General features: G+C 41.4%; 1 protein-coding gene across 5 annotated transcripts in view; it reads left to right on the top strand.

Moving 5' to 3' along the window:
• Positions 1-22,340, top strand: part of hhatla (hedgehog acyltransferase like, a) — a 36,837-nt gene that overhangs the window by 3,367 nt on the left and 11,130 nt on the right. For 4 of the 5 annotated variants that reach the window (XM_042329142.1, XM_042329143.1, XM_042329141.1 and 1 more), the window contains exons 2-8: positions 3,649-3,788; positions 18,463-18,530; positions 18,827-18,940; positions 19,566-19,592; positions 20,198-20,392; positions 21,080-21,289; positions 21,791-21,962. In XM_042329142.1, coding sequence (XP_042185076.1) covers positions 3,683-3,788; positions 18,463-18,530; positions 18,827-18,940; positions 19,566-19,592; positions 20,198-20,392; positions 21,080-21,289; positions 21,791-21,962 — 892 coding nt within the window. In that variant the 5' untranslated portion in view covers positions 3,649-3,682. The remainder of the gene's footprint in view (positions 1-3,648; positions 3,789-18,462; positions 18,531-18,826; positions 18,941-19,565; positions 19,593-20,197; positions 20,393-21,079; positions 21,290-21,790; positions 21,963-22,340) is intronic. The other variant, XM_042329145.1, reaches the window with a different exon arrangement.

Here is a 22,340-nt window from a genome sequence, read left to right on the forward strand (position 1 = left end):
GCTAAAATAGGAGAGGAGGTAGGATTGCTCAGCTGACAGTGCTGATTCTGGGGATCTCTGAGCTGGGCAGTTTGTGAGGCGTTACAGTCCAATTTAGAACACGCTGTCTCTGCCGCTGTCACTGACTTGTCCCCCCCAAGCTTAACAGGAAAATATACTTTTAAAACGTTTTTTTAATAAAAAATGTTTAGTGTTCTTTATATGACCAGCATTTCTAGAGATCCAACTCTCAATGTTATGTTGTTAAAATGGTCTCACATTACTACTGTTACCATTATCGTTGTTTTGAGATTAGAAACAGCGTTTGAAACAGTGTAGGCCTACAGTTGAGGTTGATAAGGGAGGACTTTTCAAACTGTACACGATATCTTGTATTGCAATCAGGGTCAGCTCAGGGCATAAGCGACATAGGTTGTCAAATAGCCCCCCGGTCACTAGGGGGCCTTGGCCCCACAAAATTTTATTTTAAAAATGTGGAACACAGTCAGGGTCTCAACTTACTGTTTAAAGTTACAATAGTAAAATACACAGGGTGCAAGTTCGCCATTTTTTTCTCTTGTTTTGTCGGTCACTGACAGTCACTCAATTAGCCATGTCAGCTAACTATTTTTAGATTGGTAAATGAGCCTCGACAGTTATCTAAACTTGTAGTAATCATGGCTGAATACAGACCAGGCATAGGCCCACATACATTTTGTTAGTCACTCTCATTTAGATCATTTGCATCATTTGCATCATTTGCAAGGTTAGAGCGTTGGACTAGTAACCGGAAGGTTGCAAGTTCAAACCCCCGTGCTGACAAGGTCTGTCCTTCTGCCCCTGAACAGGCAGTTATTGAAAATAAGAATTTGTTCTTAACTGACTTGCCTAGTTAAATAGGCAAAATGTCTAGATTTGCAGGAATTTACCTTTAAAATGGCAAAAAAATATCTCTGCCCTTTGGCAAAATGTGTAGAACTGCAGAAACTTGTTGTAAAACTGCAACTGCAACAAGTACTAAAAAAACAGACGTTATTTTTCCATTGGAATTTGGCTGTATTTTTAGATGGTTGAAAGCAAAGTGATAACACATTGCCCCATGGCACATTGCCCCATGGCACATTGCCCCATGGCACATTGCCCCATGGCTCATTGCCCCATGGCTCATTGCCCCATGGCACATTGCCCCATGGCACATTGCCTCATGGCACATTGCCCCATGGCACATTGCCCCATGGCACATTGCCTCATGGCACATTGCCCCATGGCACATTGCCTCATTGCACATTGCCCCATGGCACATTACCTCATGGCACATTGCCCCATGGCACATTGCCTCATGGCACATTGCCCCATGGCACATTGCCTCGGCGCATTGCCCCGTGCATTGCCCCGTGGCACATTGCCCATGGCACATTGCCCCATGGCACATTGCCCCATGGCACATTGCCTCATGGCACATTGCCCCATGGCACATTGCCCCATGGCACATTGCCTCATGGCACATTGCCTCATGGCACATTGCCCCATGGCACATTGCCCCATGGCACATTGCCTCAAGGCACATTGCCCCATGGCTCATTGCCCCATGGCACATTGCCCCATGGCTCATTGCCCCATGGCACATTGCCTCATGGCACATTGCCCCATGGCACATTGCCCCATGGCACATTGCCCCATGGCATAATGGCATTACAGAAACAGAATATGTTACATACAATGCCTTCAGGAAGTACCCTTGATTTTTTCCCCACATTTTGTTGTGTTACAGCCGGAATTTAAAATGGATAAAATTGAGATTTTACTGTATCTGTAAAGTCCCTCAGTCGAGCAGTGAATTTCAAACACAGATTCAACCACAAAGAGCAGGGAGGTTTTACAATGCCTCGCAAAGAACGCCTCGCAATCTATTGGTAGATTGGTAAAAAAAAAAAAAGGCAGACATTGAATATCCATTTGAGCAAGATTTTAATCACACTTTGGATGGTGTATCAATACACCCGGTCACTACAAAGATACAGGCGTCCTTTCTAACTCAGTTGCTGGAGAGGAAGGAAACCGCTCAGGGATTTCACCAAAAGGCCAATGGTGACTTTAAAACAGCTACTGTACAGAGTTGAATGGCTGTGTTGGGAGAAAACTGAGTATGGATCAACAACATTGTAGTTACTCCACAATAACAACCTGATTGACAGAGTGAAAAGAAGGAAGCTTGTACATAATACATATATTCCAAAACATGCATCCTGTTTGCAACAAGGCACTAAAGTAATACTTCAAAAAATGTTGCAAAGCTTTTGTCCTGAATACAAAGTGTTATGTCTGGGACAAATCCAGTACAACACATTACTGAGTACCACTCTCCATATTTCCAAGCATACTGGTGGCTGCATCATGTTATGGGTATGCTTATAATCTTTAAGGACTGGGGACTTTTTCTGGATAAAACAGAAACCTAATGGAGCTAAGCAAAATCCTAGAGGAAAACCTGGTTCAGTTTGCTTTCCACAAGACACTGGGAAATTAATTCCTCTTTCAGCAGGACAATAACATAAAACACAAGACCAAATCTACACTGGAGTTGCTTACCAAGAAACCAGTGAATGTTCCTGAGTGGCCAAGTTACATTTTTGACTTAAAACTACTTGAAAATACAGTGGGGCAAAAAAGTATTTAGTCGGCCACCAATTGTGCAAGTTCTCCCACTTAAAAAGATGGGAGAGGCCTGTAATTTTCATCATAGGTACACTTCAACTATGACAGACAAAATGAGAAAAAAATCCAGAAAATCACATTGTAGGATTTTAATGAATTTATTTGCAAATTATGGTGGAAAATAAGTATTTGGTCAATAACAAAAGTTTATCTCAATACTTTGTTATATACCCTTTGTTGGCAATGACAGAGGTCAAACGTTTTCTGTAAGTCTTCACAAGGTATAGCTTCTGAAGGCACTGTAGGCTACAATAACAGCAGAACCATATTGTTATACAAGGCTTAGTCCTATAGGTGTCAATGGTTGTTTTTCCCTGTCATCATACTTTTAACCTATTGCACCTAAACACTGCTTTATGCTGAAGTAATGGAATACATTCACCTTTTTTTTGTGCTTGTTCAATATCACATTAAAAAAATTACATCTCCTATTTTCACCATTTGAACTGAGTACTTTGTGGCTTTCACACAGGATGGCTGCAATGTTTGATATGGTTTAACAGTTATTATGCAATGTGTGCATTTTTTTGTGACAGTGACTGACACAGAAGCTTGCAAAATACATAATGTTCATGAACAACTCCCCTCTCTCTCTCTCCTCTCTCTCTCTCTCTCTCTCTTTCTCTCTCTCTTCTCTTTCTCTCTCTCTCTCTCTCTCTCTCTCCCTCCCTCTCCTCTCTCTCTCTCTCTCTCTCTCCTCTCTCTCTTTCTCTCTCTCTCTCTCCTCTCTCTCTTTCTCTCTCTCTCTCTCCCTCTATCTCTCTCTCTCTTCTCTCTCTCTTTCTCTCCCTCTCCCCTCTCTCTCTCTCTCTTCTCTCTCTCTTTCTCTCTCTCTCTCTCTCTCCCTCTATCTCTCTCTTCTCTCTCTCTTTCTCTCTCTCTCTCTGTATATATAGATATAATTCCTACTATCATTTTAGCCTGTTCTAATATCCTCATGTCCCTTCCCCTCAGGTCCCCTGTGTGTGTTTAGTGCCAGAGATCCACCATGAGGCTCAAGGCAGCCCTTCCTAAGCTGGAGCTGTACCTGTACGCAGCGGTGCTCTACCTGTCTCTACTATGGGCTGGTACCTGGATCTGGGACGCATCCGCTGGTGAGTAGAGGACCATGAGTTGTTATTGGACTTGTCCCAAATTACACCCTATTCTCTATTTAGTGCACTGGGGCACTAATTAATTAAGGAATAGTTTGCCATTTGGGACGTGCCTATGATGTAACTGTATCGTTGATTTGACGTATCTGAATCTCATAGCTATCCACATCATGTCCTATGCACTCTGTCTTCATAACCAACCTGTATTCTTTCATCAAAGGAGGTCACTATTTTCACATTAACCTGCTTACACGCTGATTGAAAACTGACTCTGTAGAACATTACTCAGGGGTTTGCTTGTTGTTGTTGTTTTTTGTTGTTGTTGTCTCTCGTATAGATTTTCCTCCTTGTACATTATCGTCAGTTAAGCGTGATATTTAAACCTCTCACGTCACGTTGCTTGACGTGTTTCCGTCTACAGTATCTGATTGAAATGAAGAGGCCTTAAAAGGCCTTCTCATTAGATTCATCTGTGTATTATGAGTGTCAGGTTACTATAATAGGCCTAATTAGCAGCTATAATTGTCCTACTTATTAGACAAGGAGGATATTCTTGGTGTCTAAATGACAGAACGTGTCGGGGAGTCAAACACAACCAGAAATACTATCGTCTGCCAATGTATTATATTTGTAATAACTTGTAAACATGTATATACAATATTTATAAAAGTATGTGTCAAAGGCTTTTTAATGAAAGTCATTATGAAGTGTTACCAGCCAGTGTGTGTATTCCTTGTTCAGTTTGCTGACGAAAGCTATTCAGAGATGTTATCGATGTCCCGCAGAAGAGCTACATGGTATAATGCTGCAGTATAGTCAGGCATTATCTTCGTGAATTGATTTGAATAAAGTGACGGGGCAGATTATGTAACCTCTGTGGATGGATGGATGGATGCATGAGCAGGGAGGGAATTACGCATGCTGCAGTCTGTGTGTGCACTGCAGTCGGACCGTGTCAAACTGAAGTAGTGGAGCTTTGTCCTCTAGGATTCTGCTCAGCCTAACTGCAGCCTACATTGTAATAGAGGGATTTCTTTAGCCTTGTAAACAATGACTGGGTTATGGAATAAAAAGCTCAGATGTACAGTATGCTGCTGCAACCACCACTACCCGGCAATGGGACAATAAAGACTTTCTGAATTATGGGGATGATGTTGACTTGCTTTCCTCTCACTGTCAGTTGTGGTTTATTATAGGTTGTACAGTAGGTTGTATTATAGGTTGTACAGTAGGTTGTACAGTAGGTTGTATTATAGGTTGTACAGTAGGTTGTACAGTAGGTTGTCCTGTAGGTTGTACAGTAGGTTGTACAGTAGGTTGTATTATAGGTTGTACAGTAGGTTGTACTATAGGTTGTACAGTAGGTTGTACTATAGGTTGTACAGTAGGTTGTACTATAGGTTGTACAGTAGGTTGTACTATAGGTTGTACAGTAGGTTGTACTATAGGTTGTACAGTAGGTTGTATTATAGGTTGTACAGTAGGTTGTACTTATAGGTTGTACATAGGTTGTACAGTAGGTTGTATTATAGGTTGTATAGGTTGTACAGTAGGTTGTATTATAGGTTGTACAGTAGGTTGTATTATAGGTTGTACAGTAGGTTGTATTATAGGTTGTACAGTAGGTTGTATTATAGGTTGTACAGTAGGTTGTATTATAGGTTGTACAGTAGGTTGTATTATAGGTTGTACAGTAGGTTGTATTGTAGGTTGTACTATATGTTGTACAGTAGGTTGTATTATGGGATGTATTATAGGTTGTACAGTAGGTTGTACTATAGGTTGTACTATAGGTTGTACAGTAGGTTGTACAGTAGGTTGTACTATAGGTTGTACAGTAGGTTGTACAGTAGGTTGTATTATAGGTTGTACAGTAGGTTGTACAGTAGGTTGTACAGTAGGTTGTATTATAGGTTGTATAGTAGGTTGTACAGTAGGTTGTATTATAGGTTGTATTATAGGTTGTACAGTAGGTTGTACAGTAGGTTGTATTATAGGTTGTACAGTAGGTTGTATTATAGGTTGTATTATAGGTTGTACAGTAGGTTGTATTATAGGTTGTACAGTAGGTTGTATTATAGGTTGTACAGTAGGTTGTATTATAGGTTGTACAGTAGGTTGTATTATAGGTTGTACAGTAGGTTGTATTGTAGGTTGTACTATATGTTGTACAGTAGGTTGTATTATGGGATGTATTATAGGTTGTACAGTAGGTTGTACTATAGGTTGTACTATAGGTTGTACAGTAGGTTGTACAGTAGGTTGTACTATAGGTTGTACAGTAGGTTGTACAGTAGGTTGTATTATAGGTTGTATAGTAGGCTGTACAGTAGGTTGTATTATAGGTTGTATTGTAGGTTGTACAGTAGGCTGTACAGTAGGTTGTATTATAGGTTGTATTATAGGTTGTATTACAGGTTGTATTATAGGTTGTACAGTAGGTTGTATTGTAGGTTGTACAGTAGGTTGTACAGTAGGTTGTATTGTAGGTTGTACAGTAGGTTGTATTGTAGGTTGTACTGTAGGTTGTACAGTAGGTTGTACAGTAGGTTGTATTATTGGTTGTACAGTAGGTTGTACAGTAGGTTGTACAGTAGGTTGTACAGTAGGTTGTATTATAGGTTGTACAGTAGGTTGTATTATAGGTTGTATTATAAGTTGTACAGTAGGTTGTACAGTAGGTTGTATAGTAGGCTGTACACTAGGTTGTATTGTAGGTTGTACAGTAGGTTGTATTATAGGTTGTACAGTAGGCTGTATAGTAGGTTGTACAGTAGGTTGTATTATAGGTTGTACAGTAGGTTGTATTATAGGTTGTACAGTAGGTTGTATTATAGGTTGTATTACAGGTTGTATTATAGGTTGTACTATAGATTGTACAGTAGGTTGTATTGTAGGTTGTACAGTAGGTTCTACAGTAGGTTGTATTGTAGGTTGTACAGTAGGTTGTACTGTAGGTTGTACAGTAGGTTGTATTATAGGTTGTATTATAGGTTGTATTATAGGTTGTACAGTAGGTTGTATTGTAGGTTGTACAGTAGGTTGTACAGTAGGTTGTATTGTAGGTTGTACAGTAGGTTGTACAGTAGGTTGTATTGTAGGTTGTACAGTAGGTTGTACAGTAGGTTGTATTGTAGGTTGTACAGTAGGTTGTATTGTAGGTTGTACAGTAGGTTGTATTGTAGTTTGTACAGTAGGTTGTACAGTAGGTTGTATTGTAGGTTGTACAGTAGGTTGTACAGTATGTTATACAGTAGGTTGTACAGTAGGTTGTATTATAGGTTGTACAGTAGGTTGTACAGTATGTTATACAGTAGGTTGTATTATAGGTTGTACAGTAGGTTGTATTGTAGGTTATACAGTAGGTTGTATTATAGGTTGTACAGTAGGTTGTACAGTATGTTATACAGTAGGTTGTACAGTAGGTTGTATTATAGGTTGTACAGTAGGTTGTATTATATGTTGTATTATAGGTTGTACAGTAGGTTGTACAGTAGGTTGTATTATAGGTTGTATTATAGGTTGTATTACAGGTTGTATTATAGGTTGTACTATAGATTGTACAGTTGTATTGGTTTGTACAGTAGGTTGTACAGTAGGTTGTATTGTAGGTTGTACAGTAGGTTGTATTGTAGGTTGTACAGTAGGTTCTACAGTAGGTTGTATTATAGGTTGTACAGTAGGTTGTACATAGGTTGTACAGTAGGTTGTATTATAGGTTGTATTATAGGTTGTATTACAGGTTGTATTATAGGTTGTACTATAGATTGTACAGTAGGTTGTATTGTAGTTTGTACAGTAGGTTGTACAGTAGGTTGTATTGTAGGTTGTACAGTAGGTTGTATTATAGGTTGTACAGTAGGTTGTACAGTATGTTATACAGTAGGTTGTACAGTAGGTTGTATTATAGGTTGTACAGTAGGTTGTACAGTATGTTATACAGTAGGTTGTATTATAGGTTGTACAGTAGGTTGTATTGTAGGTTATACAGTAGGTTGTATTATAGGTTGTACAGTAGGTTGTACAGTATGTTATACAGTAGGTTGTACAGTAGGTTGTATTATAGGTTGTACAGTAGGTTGTATTATATGTTGTATTATAGGTTGTACAGTAGGTTGTATTATAGGTTGTCTTGTAGGTTGTACAGTAGGTTGTATTATAGGTTGTATTATAGGTTGTACAGTAGGTTGTACAGTAGGTTGTATTATAGGTTGTACAGTAGGTTGTATTATAGGTTGTATTATAGGTTGTACAGTAGGTTGTATTATAGGTTGTACAGTAGGTTGTACAGTAGGTTGTATTGTAGGTTGTATTATAGGTTGTATTATAGGTTGTACAGTAGGTTGTACAGTAGGTTGTATTATGGGTTGTACAGTAGGTTGTACAGTCGGTTGTATTGTAGGTTGTACAGTAGGTTGTATTATAGGTTGTACAGTAGGTTGTATTATGGGTTGTACAGTCGGTTGTATTATAGGTTGTACAGTAGGTTGTACAGTAGGTTGTATTATAGGTTGTACAGTAGGTTGTATTATAGGTTGTACAGTAGGTTGTATTATAGGTTGTACAGTAGGTTGTACAGTAGGTTGTACTGTAGGTTGTACAGTAGGTTGTATTATAGGTTGTACAGTAGGTTGTATTATGGGTTGTACAGTAGGTTGTATTATAGGTTGTACAGTAGGTTGTATTATAGGTTGTATTATAGGTTGTACAGTAGGTTGTATTATAGGTTGTACAGTAGGTTGTATTATAGGTTGTATTATAGGTTGTACAGTAGGTTGTATTATAGGTTGTACAGTAGGTTGTATTATAGGTTGTACAGTAGGTTGTACAGTAGGTTGTATTATAGGTTGTACAGTAGGTTGTATTATGGGTTGTACAGTAGGTTGTATTATAGGTTGTACAGTAGGTTGTACAGTCGGGTGTATTATAGGTTGTACAGTAGGTTGTATTATGGGTTGTACAGTAGGTTGTATTATAGGTTGTTGTAGGAACATGTGAACTGTTGGTTAGTGCTCATTGTCATTATTTATGGTTGAACTTTAGAGAGTGCTTTATTTTTCTCCCTCTATCTGCCATATGGCCCTGCCTTTCAGATGTACCAGGATCCCCGGCAGCAAGGTTGTCTTTTCATGCCTTGGCCCTGAGAAACACAGTTCTCGTGCTCCTTGTCAAGAGTATTTCTGTCTCCACCTCAGAAAGTGCTGTTCTTTTCCTTGTTTCCTGTTGCGTGGAATATTGCAATCATAGTTCAATCATCGAGGGCCATGATACACGCTGGAACATAATCTCCTCAAAAACGAGGACGGCTTTGAGGATATGATTATTATTGTGGAAAATATGAAGGGCTTTGTGATAACTAAGTAGGTTATGCAATGCTGATGGGGCTTTGCTTAATATGCTGCGGCTCTCTATTTTCAAAATTTTTTGAAACATATTGAAACATATTTATTAGTATAACCAAAGTGTTTTAACATACAGTTGAAGTCGGAAGTTTACATTTTTTTTTAAATAATTATTTATTACAAAAAAACACAAGGAAGAGGTAACATTAAAGTATTAGAACATGAAGGACAAACACTACAGCATCAAGACCCTATCAAACACTACAGCATCAAGACCCTATCAAACACTACAGCATCAAGACCCTATCAAACACTACAGCATCAAGACCCTATCAAACACTACAGCATCAAGACCCTATCAAACACTACAGCATCAAGACCCTATCAAACACTAGGTCAAGACCCTATCAAACACTACAGCATCAAGACCCTATCAAACACTACAGCATCAAGACCCTATCAAACACTACAGCATCAAGACCCTATCAAACACTACAGCATCAAGACCCTATCAAACACTACAGCATCAAGACCCTATCAAACACTACAGCATCAAGACCAAACACTACATCAAACACTACAGCATCAAGACCCTATCAAACACTACAGCATCAAGACCCTATCAAACACTACAGCATCAAGACCCTATCAAACACTACAGCATCAAGACCCTACAGCATCAAGACCCTATCAAACACTACAGCATCAAGACCCAAACACTACAGCATCAAGACCCTATCAAACACTACAGCATCAAGACCCTATCAAACACTACAGCATCAAGACCCTATCAAACACTACAGCATCAAGACCCTATCAAACACTACAGCATCAAGACCTATCAAACACTACAGCATCAAGACCCTATCAAACACTACAGCATCAAGACCCTATCAAACACTACAGCATCAAGACCTATCAAACACTACAGCATCAAGACCCTATCAAACACTACAGCATCAAGACCCTATCAAACACTACAGCATCAAGACCCTATCAAACACTACAGCATCAAGACCCAAACACTATCAAACACTACAGCATCAAGACCCTATCAAACACTACAGCATCAAGACCCTATCAAACACTACAGCATCAAGACCCTATCAAACACTCAAGACCCAGCATCAAGACCCTATCAAACACTACAGCATCAAGACCCTATCAAACACTACAGCATCAAGACCCTATCAAACACTACAGCATCAAGACCCTATCAAACACTACAGCATCAAGACCCTATCAAACACTACAGCATCAAGACCCTATCAAACACTACAGCATCAAGACCCTATCAAACACTACAGCATCAAGACCCTATCAAACACTACAGCATCAAGACCCTATCAAACACTACAGCATCAAGACCCTATCAAACACTACAGCATCAAGACCCTATCAAACACTACAGCATCAAGACCCTATCAAACACTACAGCATCAAGACCTATCAAACACTACAGCATCAAGACCCTATCAAACACTACAGCATCAAGACCCTATCAAACACTACAGCATCAAGACCCTATCAAACACTACAGCATCAAGACCCTATCAAACACTACAGCATCAAGACCCTATCAAACACTACAGCATCAAGACCCTATCAAACACTACAGCATCAAGACCCTATCAAACACTACAGCATCAAGACCCTATCAAACACTACAGCATCAAGACCCTATCAAACACTACAGCATCAAGATCCTATCAAACACTACAGCATCAAGACCCTATCAAACACTACAGCATCAAGACCCTATCAAACACTACAGCATCAAGACCCTATCAAACACTACAGCATCAAGACCCTATCAAACACTACAGCATCAAGACCCTATCAAACACTACAGCATCAAGACCCTATCAAACACTACAGCATCAAGACCCTATCAAACACTACAGCATCAAGACCCTATCAAACACTACAGCATCAAGACCCTATCAAACACTACAGCATCAAGACCCTATCAAACACTACAGCATCAAGACCCTATCAAACACTACAGCATCAAGACCTATCAAACACTACAGCATCAAGACCCTATCAAACACTACAGCATCAAGACCCTATCAAACACTACAGCATCAAGACCCTATCAAACACTACAGCATCAAGACCCTATCAAACACTACAGCATCAAGACACTATCAAACACTACAGCATCAAGACCCTATCAAACACTACAGCATCAAGACCCTATCAAACACTACAGCATCAAGACCCTATCAAACACTACAGCATCAAGACCCTATCAAACACTATTATCAAGACACTATCAAACACTACAGCATCAAGACCCTATCAAACACTACAGCATCAAGACCTTATCAAACACTACAGCATCAAGACCCTATCAAACACTACAGCATCAAGACCTATCAAACACTACAGCATCAAGACCCTATCAAACACTACAGCATCAAGACCCTATCAAACACTACAGCATCAAGACCCTATCAAACACTACAGCATCAAGACCCTATCAAACACTACAGCATCAAGACCCTATCAAACACTACAGCATCAAGACCTATCAAACACTACAGCATCAAGACCCTATCAAACACTACAGCATCAAGACCCTATCAAACACTACAGCATCAAGACCCTATAAACACTACAGCATCAAGACCCTATCAAACACTACAGCATCAAGACACTATCAAACACTACAAGACCCTATCAAACACTACATCAAGACCCTATCAAACACTACAGCATCAAGACCTATCAAACACTACAGCATCAAGACCCTATCAAACACTACAGCATCAAGACCCTATCAAACACTACAGCATCAAGACCCTATCAAACACTACAGCATCAAGACCCTATCAAACACTACAGCATCAAGACCCTATCAAACACTACAGCATCAAGACCCTATCAAACACTACAGCATCAAGACACTATCAAACACTACAGCATCAAGACCCTATCAAACACTACAGCATCAAGACCCTATCAAACACTACAGCATCAAGACCCTATCAAACACTACAGCATCAAGACCTATCAAACACTACAGCATCAAGACCCTATCAAACACTACAGCATCAAGACCCTATCAAACACTACAGCATCAAGACCCTATCAAACACTACAGCATCAAGACCCTATCAAACACTACAGCATCAAGACCCTATCAAACACTACAGCATCAAGACCCTATCAAACACTACAGCATCAAGACCCAAACACTACAGCATCAAGACACTATCAAACACTACAGCATCAAGACATATCAAACACTACAGCATCAAGACCCTATCAAACACTACAGCATCAAGACCCTATCAAACACTACAGCATCAAGACACTACAGCATCAAGACCCTATCAAACACTACAGCATCAAGACCCTATCAAACACTACAGCATCAAGACCCAAACACTACAGCATCAAGACCCTACAAACACTACAGCATCAAGACCCTATCAAACACTACAGCATCAAGACCCTATCAAACACTACAGCATCAAGACCCTATCAAACACTACAGCATCAAGACCCTATCAAACACTACAGCATCAAGACCCTATCAAACACTACAGCATCAAGACCCTATCAAACACTACAGCATCAAGACACTATCAAACACTACAGCATCAAGACCCTATCAAACACTACAGCATCAAGACCTATCAAACACTACAGCATCAAGACCCTATCAAACACTACAGCATCAAGACACTATCAAACACTACAGCATCAAGACCCTATCAAACACTACAGCATCAAGACCCTATCAAACACTACAGCATCAAGACCCTATCAAACACTACAGCATCAAGACCCTATCAAACACTACAGCATCAAGACCCTATCAAACACTACAGCATCAAGACCTATCAAACACTACAGCATCAAACACTACAAACACTCAGCATCAAGACCCTATCAAACACTACAGCATCAAGACCCTATCAAACACTACAGCATCAAGACCTATCAAACACTACAGCATCAAGACACTATCAAACACTACAGCATCAAGACACTATCAAACACTACAGCATCAAGACACTATCAAACACTACAGCATCAAGACAAGACACTATCAAACACTACAGCATCAAGACACTATCAAACACTACAGCATCACAGCATCAAGACCCTATCAAACACTACAGCATCAAGACACTATCAAACACTACAGCATCAAGACACTATCAAACACTACAGCATCAAGACACTATCAAACACTACAGCATCAAGACACTATCAAACACTACAGCATCAAGACACTATCAAACACTACAGCATCAAGACACTATCAAACACTACAGCATCAAGACACTATCAAACACTACAGCATCAAGACACTATCAAACATGTATCAGTCTTCCTGCAACAGAGCCATCCTTATGTGTGAGGGTGTCTACTACTACTATCAAACATGTATCAGTCGTCCTGCAACAGAGCCATCCTTATGTGTGAGGGTGTCTACTACTACTATCAAACATGTATCAGTCGTCCTGCAACAGAGCCATCCTTATGTGTGAGGGTGTCTACTACTACTATCAAACATGTATCAGTCGTCCTGCAGCAGAGCCATCCTTATGTGTGAGGGTGTCTACTACCACTATCAAACATGTATCAGTCGTCCTGCAACAGAGCCATCCTTATGTGTGACGGTGTCTACTACTACTATCAAACATGTATCAGTCGTCCTGCAACAGAGCCATCCTTATGTGTGAGGGTGTCTACTACCACTATCAAACATGTATCAGTCTTCCTGCAACAGAGCCATCCTTATGTGTGAGGGTGTCTACTACTACTATCAAACATGTATCAGTCGTCCTGCAGCAGAGCCATCCTTATGTGTGAGGGTGTCTACTACTACTATCAAACATGTATCAGTCGTCCTGCAGCAGAGCCATCCTTATGTGTGAGGGTGTCTACTACTACTATCAAACATGTATCAGTCGTCCTGCAGCAGAGCCATCCTTATGTGTGAGGGTGTCTACTACTACTATCAAACATGTATCAGTCGTCCTGCAACAGAGCCATCCTTATGTGTGAGGGTGTCTACTACTACTATCAAACATGTATCAGTCGTCCTGCAGCAGAGCCGTCCTTATGTGTGAGGGTGTCTACTACCACTATCAAACATGTATCAGTCGTCCTGCAACAGAGCCATCCTTATGTGTGAGGGTGTCTACTACTACTATCAAACATGTATCAGTCGTCCTGCAACAGAGCCATCCTTATGTGTGAGGGTGTCTACTACTACTATCAAACATGTATCAGTCTTCCTGCAACAGAGCCATCCTTATGTGTGAGGGTGTCTACTACTACTATCAAACATGTATCAGTCGTCCTGCAGCAGAGCCATCCTTATGTGTGAGGGTGTCTACTACTACTATCAAACATGTATCAGTCGTCCTGCAGCAGAGCCATCCTTATGTGTGAGGGTGTCTACTACTACTATCAAACATGTATCAGTCGTCCTGCAGCAGAGCCATCCTTATGTGTGAGGGTGTCTACTACTACTATCAAACATGTATCAGTCGTCCTGCAGCAGAGCCATCCTTATGTGTGAGGGTGTCTACTACCACTATCAGACATGTATCAGTCGTCCTGCAGCAGAGCCATCCTTATGTGTGAGGGTGTCTACTACTACTATCAAACATGTATCAGTCTCCCTGCAGCAGAGCCATCCTTATGTGTGAGGGTGTCTACTACTACTATCAAACATGTATCAGTCGTCCTGCAGCAGAGCCATCCTTATGTGTGAGGGTGTCTACTACTACTATCAAACATTTATCAGTCGTCCTGCAGCAGAGCCATCCTTATGTGTGAGGGTGTCTACTACTACTATCAAACATGTATCAGTCGTCCTGCAGCAGAGCCATCCTTATGTGTGAGGGTGTCTACTACTACTATCAAACATTTATCAGTCGTCCTGCAGCAGAGCCATCCTTATGTGTGAGGGTGTCTACTACTACTATCAAACATGTATCAGTCGTCCTGCAGCAGAGCCATCCTTATGTGTGAGGGTGTCTACTACTACTATCAAACATGTATCAGTCGTCCTGCAGCAGAGCCATCCTTATGTGTGAGGGTGTCTACTACTACTATCAAACATTTATCAGTCGTCCTGCAGCAGAGCCGTCCTTATGTGTGAGGGTGTCTACTACTACTATCAAACATGTATCAGTCGTCCTGCAGCAGAGCCATCCTTATGTGTGAGGGTGTCTACTACTACTATCAAACATTTATCAGTCGTCCTGCAGCAGAGCCGTCCTTATGTGTGAGGGTGTCTACTACTACTATCAAACATGTATCAGTCGTCCTGCAGCAGAGCCATCCTTATGTGTGAGGGTGTCTACTACCACTATCAAACATGTATCAGTCGTCCTGCAGCAGAGCCATCCTTATGTGTGAGGGTGTCTACTACTACTATCAAACATGTATCAGTCGTCCTGCAGCAGAGCCGTCCTTATGTGTGAGGGGGCGTGTGCATGATAGTGATATAAAATATATGTCATAGTTTCCTTTTTCATGATCACAATCTTGTGAAACCCGAACTCTCCAAGATCCCCCCACAGTTCCCCAATATCTGTCCCTCAACCATTCGACCATCCAACCCTCAGCTTCCCTCAGCCCATCCCATCCCAACCCTCAGCTTCCCTCAGCCCATCACATCCCAACCCTCAGCTTCCCTCAGCCCATCCCATACCAACCCTCAGCTTCCCTCAGCCCATCCCAACCCTCAGCTTCCCTCAGCCCATCACATCCCAACCCTCAGCTTCCCTCAGCCCATCACATCTCAACCCTCAGATTCCCTCAGCCCATCCCATCCCAACCCTCAGCATCCCTCAGCCCATCCCATCCCAACCCTCAGCTTCCCTCAGCCCATCCCAGCCCTCAGCTTCCCTCAGTCTATCCCATCCCAACCCTCAGCTTCCCTCAGCCCATCCCAGCCCTCAGCTTCCCTCAGTCTATCCCATCCCAACCCTCAGCTTCCCTCAGCCCATCCCATCTCAACCCTCAGCTTCCCTCAGCCCATCCCATCCCAACCCTCAGCTTCCCTCAGCCCATCCCAGCCCTCAGCTTCCCTCAGTCTATCCCATCCCAACCCTCAGCTTCCCTCAGCCCATCCTATCCCAACCCTCAGCTTCCCTCAGCCCATCCCATCCCAACCCTCAGCTTCCCTCAGCCCATCCCATCCCTCAGCTTCCCTCAGTCTATCCCATCCCAACCCTCAGCTTCCCTCAGCCCATCCGATCCCAACCCTCAGCTTCCCTCAGTCCATCCCATCCCAACCCTCAGCTTCCCTCAGCCCATCCCATCCCAACCCTCAGCTTCCCTCAGTCCATCCCATCCCAACCCTCAGCTTCCCTCAGCCCATCCCATCCCAACCCTCAGCTTCCCTCAGCCCATCCCATCCCAACCCTCAGCTTCCCTCAGCCCATCCCATCCCAACCCTCAGCTTCCCTCAGTCTATCCCATCTATCTCTGCTGGCCACCCACTTCGTATTTCTACGCAAGATATATCTTTCAACTATGCTGCGATGTTTAACGTACAATTTCAATATATCTTATCGAATAGAATCCACAGATTGCGTGTTGAAGATAAATACTTTTACTAAGAGTATTAGTATATTAGTAATTGACTGACCCGGTCTCTCCAGATCTCCTAACAGTACTATTTCTAGGGTCAATTTTAGATCCATGCTGTGCATTTTCAGCCATTCCTGAACCTGAGACCAGAAAAAGGCTACCTGAGGGCATGCTGCTGCTCTTACCAAAATAACACACTCAATGGAAATATCAACACGTAACTGTCTTTTTTTCTTCCTCTTCCAATTACACAAGTTCAAAGGTTAAAAAAAGATTGTATCAGACAGAAGATGGATGCGGTTTGCCTGGCTACCCAGACTCCTTAGCCTGGCTACCCAGACTCCTTAGTCTGGCAAAATGCCAAGCCATGCCCATGAACGTTAGAACCAGAGCAGCAGAAGAACTCAGTTTGATTCGTCCGGCTAGGATATGATACAAACACTCTAAAACACATTAACAACAGATAAATCACACAGTAGACATGATTCTGGAGATCTCAGTTCACGCTAGTCCAATGTAACCACTCCTAAAGAGCCTGTCTGAGTTCCCCTCATCTCTGACGGAATCCAACAGAGCCTGTCTGAGTTCCCCTCATCTCTAATGGAATCCAACAGAGCCTGTCTGAGTTCCCCTAATCTCTGACAGAATCCAACAGAGCCTGTCTGAGTTCCCCTCAGCTCTGACAGAATCCAACAGAGCCTGTCTGAGTTCCCCTCATCTCTGACAGAATCCAACAGAGCCTGTCTGAGTTCCCCTCATCTCTGACAGAATCCAACAGAGCCTGTCTGAGTTCCCCTCATCTCTAATGGAATCCAACAGAGCCTGTCTGAGTTCCCCTCATCTCTAATGGAATCCAACAGAGCCTGTCTGAGTTCCCCTTATCTCTGATGGAATCCAACAGAGCCGGTCTGAGTTCCCCTCATCTCTGACGGAATCCAACAGAGCCTGTCTGAGTTACCCTCATCTCTGACAGAATTCAACAGAGCCTGTCTGAGTTACCCTCATCTCTGACGGAATCCAACAGAGCCTGTCTGAGTTCCCCTCATCTCTAATGGAATTCAACAGAGCCTGTCTGAGTTCCCCTCATCTCTGACAGAATCCAACAGAGCCTGTCTGAGTTCCCCTCATCTCTGACAGAATCCAACAGAGCCTGTCTGAGTTCCCCTCATCTCTGATGGAATCCAACAGAGCCCGTCTGAGTTCCCCTCATCTCTGACGGAATCCAACAGAACCTGTCTGAGTTACCCTCATCTCTGACAGAATCCACCAGAGCCTGTCTGAGTTACCCTCATCTCTAATGGAATCTACAGAGCCTGTCTGAGTTACCCTCATCTCTGACAGAATCCACCAGAGCCTGTCTGAGTTCCCCTCATCTCTAATGGAATCCAACAGAGCCTGTCTGAGTTCCCCTCATCTCTAATGGAATCCAACAGAGCCTGTCTGAGTTCCCCTCATCTCTGATGGAATCCAACAGAGCCTGTCTGAGTTCCCCTCATCTCTGACGGAATCCAACAGAGCCTGTCTGAGTTCCCCTCATCTCTAATGGAATCCAACAGAGCCTGTCTGAGTTCCCCTCATCTCTGACAGAATTCAACAGAGCCTTTCTGAGTTCCCCTCATCTCTGCCAGAATTCAACAGAGCCTGTCTGAGTTCCCCTCATCTCTGACAGGATCCAACAAAACTCTCACATTTGTTGTTTTAAATGGTTTGTCCATCAGTCGTCAGTGTACAGTAATTCCCTTTCCTGTTTTGATTTTCAGACAACGTGAACAGAAAAGTGTTCAAGAAGAGTGTGAAACCAGGATGGCACTACTTTGGAAGGAAAATGGTCAGTGGTTCATTCCCAGTATGTAATGTACAAGCCATCCCATACACTGAAACCGATTAAACCTAGTCCTGGACTGAAAAGTGCGATTTTCCATTGAGCATGCAATTTAGTCCAGTACTAGGCTTAATCTGTTCTAACTAATTGGAATTGATTTATCTCTCTGTTCCTCGTGAGACCTTGTTGCATCACTAATACATTTTACACACTTTTTATTTTATTGATGAAATTGATGAAATTGATGTGTGAATTTATATATTTGTTTTTTCAACTATTTTTTTTATTTTTATGTGTTATAGGACGTTGCTGATTTTGAATGGGTGATGTGGTTCACAACATTCCGCAATCACATCCTATTCGCCCTCGCCGGTCATGTGATCTTTGCCAAAGTCTGCTCCCTGATATCTCCCAGGGTGTGTATTCACAGTTACAATGACTTGCCACACTCAAAATGTAGGTCTCAAAAGGCACCCTTATAGGGCTCTGGGCAATATAGTAGTGTACTATAGAGAGATTAGGATCCCAGTGAGGGATAAAGCCTAAATGTAGCTTTTTAGGTTTGTGTAACAATTTACATTAAGGGAAAGGGGGGATACCTAGTCAGATGTACGACTGAATGCATTCAACTGAAATGTGTCTTCCGTACTTAACCCAAGCCCGCTGACTTAATCGACATGCACGTCAGTTGTTGGGGGTTAACTGCCTTGCTCAGAGTCCTGACGCCTCTAGTTGCTCGTATACCTGTGTAGTACCACTGTAATTACGCATTAAAAAAAAACATTGTATTAACATGTTGTTATAGTAACTGAATGTTAATTTGCATAACACTGTAATTTGGAGTGTTTTTTAAATTTTTTAAAATTTATTATTGTATAATCCTGCCTAGTAAAAAGCACGAGTTGGCTGACTAATGGAATAGCACATTTATGTATAATCAACGATTATGCTCCCAATCATTTAAGGGGGTTTAAACACCTGACAAATGTGTTCATATGTTTTTAAACATGCTTTTTGTTTTGTTTTACGCTTGCGATGAAGATTGGTATGGATGATTGGTATTGCAAGGTAACATTATTAAACAATAGATAACATCCCTTTAGTGTAATCAACCATCTATAACGTTGTCCTCGCTGCTGTTTGGTTCCTAATGTATCTGTTGGATACGTATGTCATCTGGAGTATATTACATCATAGTAATAATGTCCTGGTTTTATCACTACAATCATTGACATTTCTGATAACATTTTATTAACCTTGTAATTAAGTTATAATAACATTGATTTAACCTTGTAATTAAGTTATAATAACATTGATTTAACCTTGTAATTAAGTAATAATAACGTTGATTTAACCTTGTAATTAAGTTATAATAACATTGATTTAACCTTGTAATTAAGTTATAATAACATTGATTTAACATTGTAATTAAGTTATAATAACATTGCTATATAGTTGTAATAATAACATATCATACAATTTTTACAACATTGTCACAACATTGTTACAACATTGTAATAACATTAACATAACAACTTTGTAATAACCTTTTGGTAACCTTATAACAACCTTACAATAACATTGTAAAATATACATATATATTTATGAATATATATATATTCAAATAACCTTGTTACAACCTTGTAATAATGTTGGCTCTTCCTGCTCCACAGCACAGGTCGTTGATCTATGGATTGTACGGTGGTTTGGCGGTGCTGGTCAGTATGGGCGGGGGCTTCCTGGCTCTGGTCCTTTCACACTGCTTCATCCTCTACAGCGTGGCTCTGGTCAAGAGGAAGTGGATCGTCTTCGTCGCCGGTCTCGCCAGCCTGGCCACCTTCAAGATGGAACCTTTTAATACTTGGCAGGTGGGTTGGCTAAACTTAGATCTGATTGGTTGATTGGACCGCTTCAAATATTTCTACCCTATTCCTGTCCTTGTCTCAACAACGTCACGCAAGTGTCAGGTTAGTGTTCGCAATCAACTACTGGTACGATGGATTCACAACACCATGTCCTGTGTATTCAGAACTAAACTTTAATGGTCCAGTACTATCCTGGTGCATAGCTAGTGTAGATTCACCTTCTTCCCGGAGCTGAGGGAATAAATGTCAGTCCTGGAAGTGCTATCTTTTTGACTGCGATTAGACACACATTTCAAAGTAAATTTGCACCAAATGTCATTAGTATTTTGAACTAACTTCTAAATTTATGTAGCTTAACTTTCTGGAATGGATTTTTTAATAGTCATTGGTGTATTAGTTCTTGAATAGAAGTTTGAAGTCTTGACAAAGTATGGCATCCATATTGGGAAGATGTCAGTTGTTTGACAAAAGTTCCTCAGTAATGACTGACATTGGGGCGGCAGAATAGCCTAGTGGAAACCAAAAGGTTGCAAGTTCGAATCCCCAAGCTGACAAGGTACAAATCTGAACAGGCAGTTAACCCACTGTTCCTAGGCCGTCGTTGAAAATAAGAATTTGTTCTTAACTGACTTGGCTAGTTAAATAAAGGTAAAATAAATAAATAAAACATCATGTTCACATCTCCTCCAGCAAGGTTTTGTGACGGGCTACTTCGACCTGCAAGACATCCTGTTCTACGGAGGATCCTGTTTCACCATAATGCGCTGTATGAGCTTTGCTCTGGAGAACTGTGAGAAGAAGGATGGCAACTACACCTTCACTGACCTGCTCAAATACAACTTCTACCTTCCATTCTTCTACTTTGGACCCATCCAGACTTTCGATCAGTTCCATGTTCAGGTGAGTCATTTTTCTACTTTTGGACTCATCCAGACTTTCGATCAGTTCCATGTTCAGGTGAGTCATTTTTCTACTTTTGGACTCATCCAGACTTTCGATCAGTTCCATGTTCAGGTGAGTCATTTTTCTACTTTGGACTCATCCAGACTTTCGATCAGTTCCATGTTCAGGTGAGTCATTTTTCTACTTTTGGACTCATCCAGACTTTTGATCAGTTCCATGTTCAGGTGAGTCATTTTTCTACTTTTGGACTCATCCAGACGTTCCATCAGTACCTTGTTCAGATGAGTTATATCCTTGAGCAGGTGAAGCTGGCAGTCATAATTAAATTGACATTGTAATATTTGACTAGAGTATTTAGTTCATCAATTTGATGTCACTTTAGTTTGTTTTCTATATATTTGTTGTTTTATAGAACTAATGTATTGGTCAGTTGTTGTTTTTTTACCATACCATGATCTTTAAACTTTGAATCCCCCCCCCCCTCCCCCTTCCCCCCAGGCCAACAACCCTAACCTGACCCGTAAGCAGAGAGAGATGTGGAACATTACCACCGGGGCTTTGTTGCACCTGGGAGCCATTTTTGTGGTGGACGTGTTCTTCCACTACCTGTACATCCTGACCATCCCCAACGACATGAAGCTGGTCAAGCAGCTGTCCGACTGGTCCTTGGGTCAGTTCAGCTAACTTTAAGGTTCAACATTTATCAGTGTGGGCCAAGGAGTTTTTCCTGATCAGGAACACATAATCATGAAAAAAGTTTATAGCCCTTCTTATCAAGCATTGAAATACACCAAGGCCGGGATTCAATCCCATCACACTTTGTCGAAAAATGCACCTTTTAAAGGCAATGTTTCCCGTGTTCGCAGAGACCGCATTCACGGTAAATACTGCATATGTTTTCTTCACGGTAAACACTGCATATGTTTTCTTCATGGGAAACACTGCATATGTTTTCTTCATGGGAAACACTGCATATGTTTTCTTCATGGGAAACACTGCATATGTTTTCTTCATGGGAAACACTGCATATGTTTTCTTCATGGGAAAC

Source organism: Oncorhynchus tshawytscha, linkage group LG10 (genome assembly GCF_018296145.1).
Source record: "Oncorhynchus tshawytscha isolate Ot180627B linkage group LG10, Otsh_v2.0, whole genome shotgun sequence".
Classification (NCBI taxonomy): domain Eukaryota; kingdom Metazoa; phylum Chordata; class Actinopteri; order Salmoniformes; family Salmonidae; genus Oncorhynchus; species Oncorhynchus tshawytscha.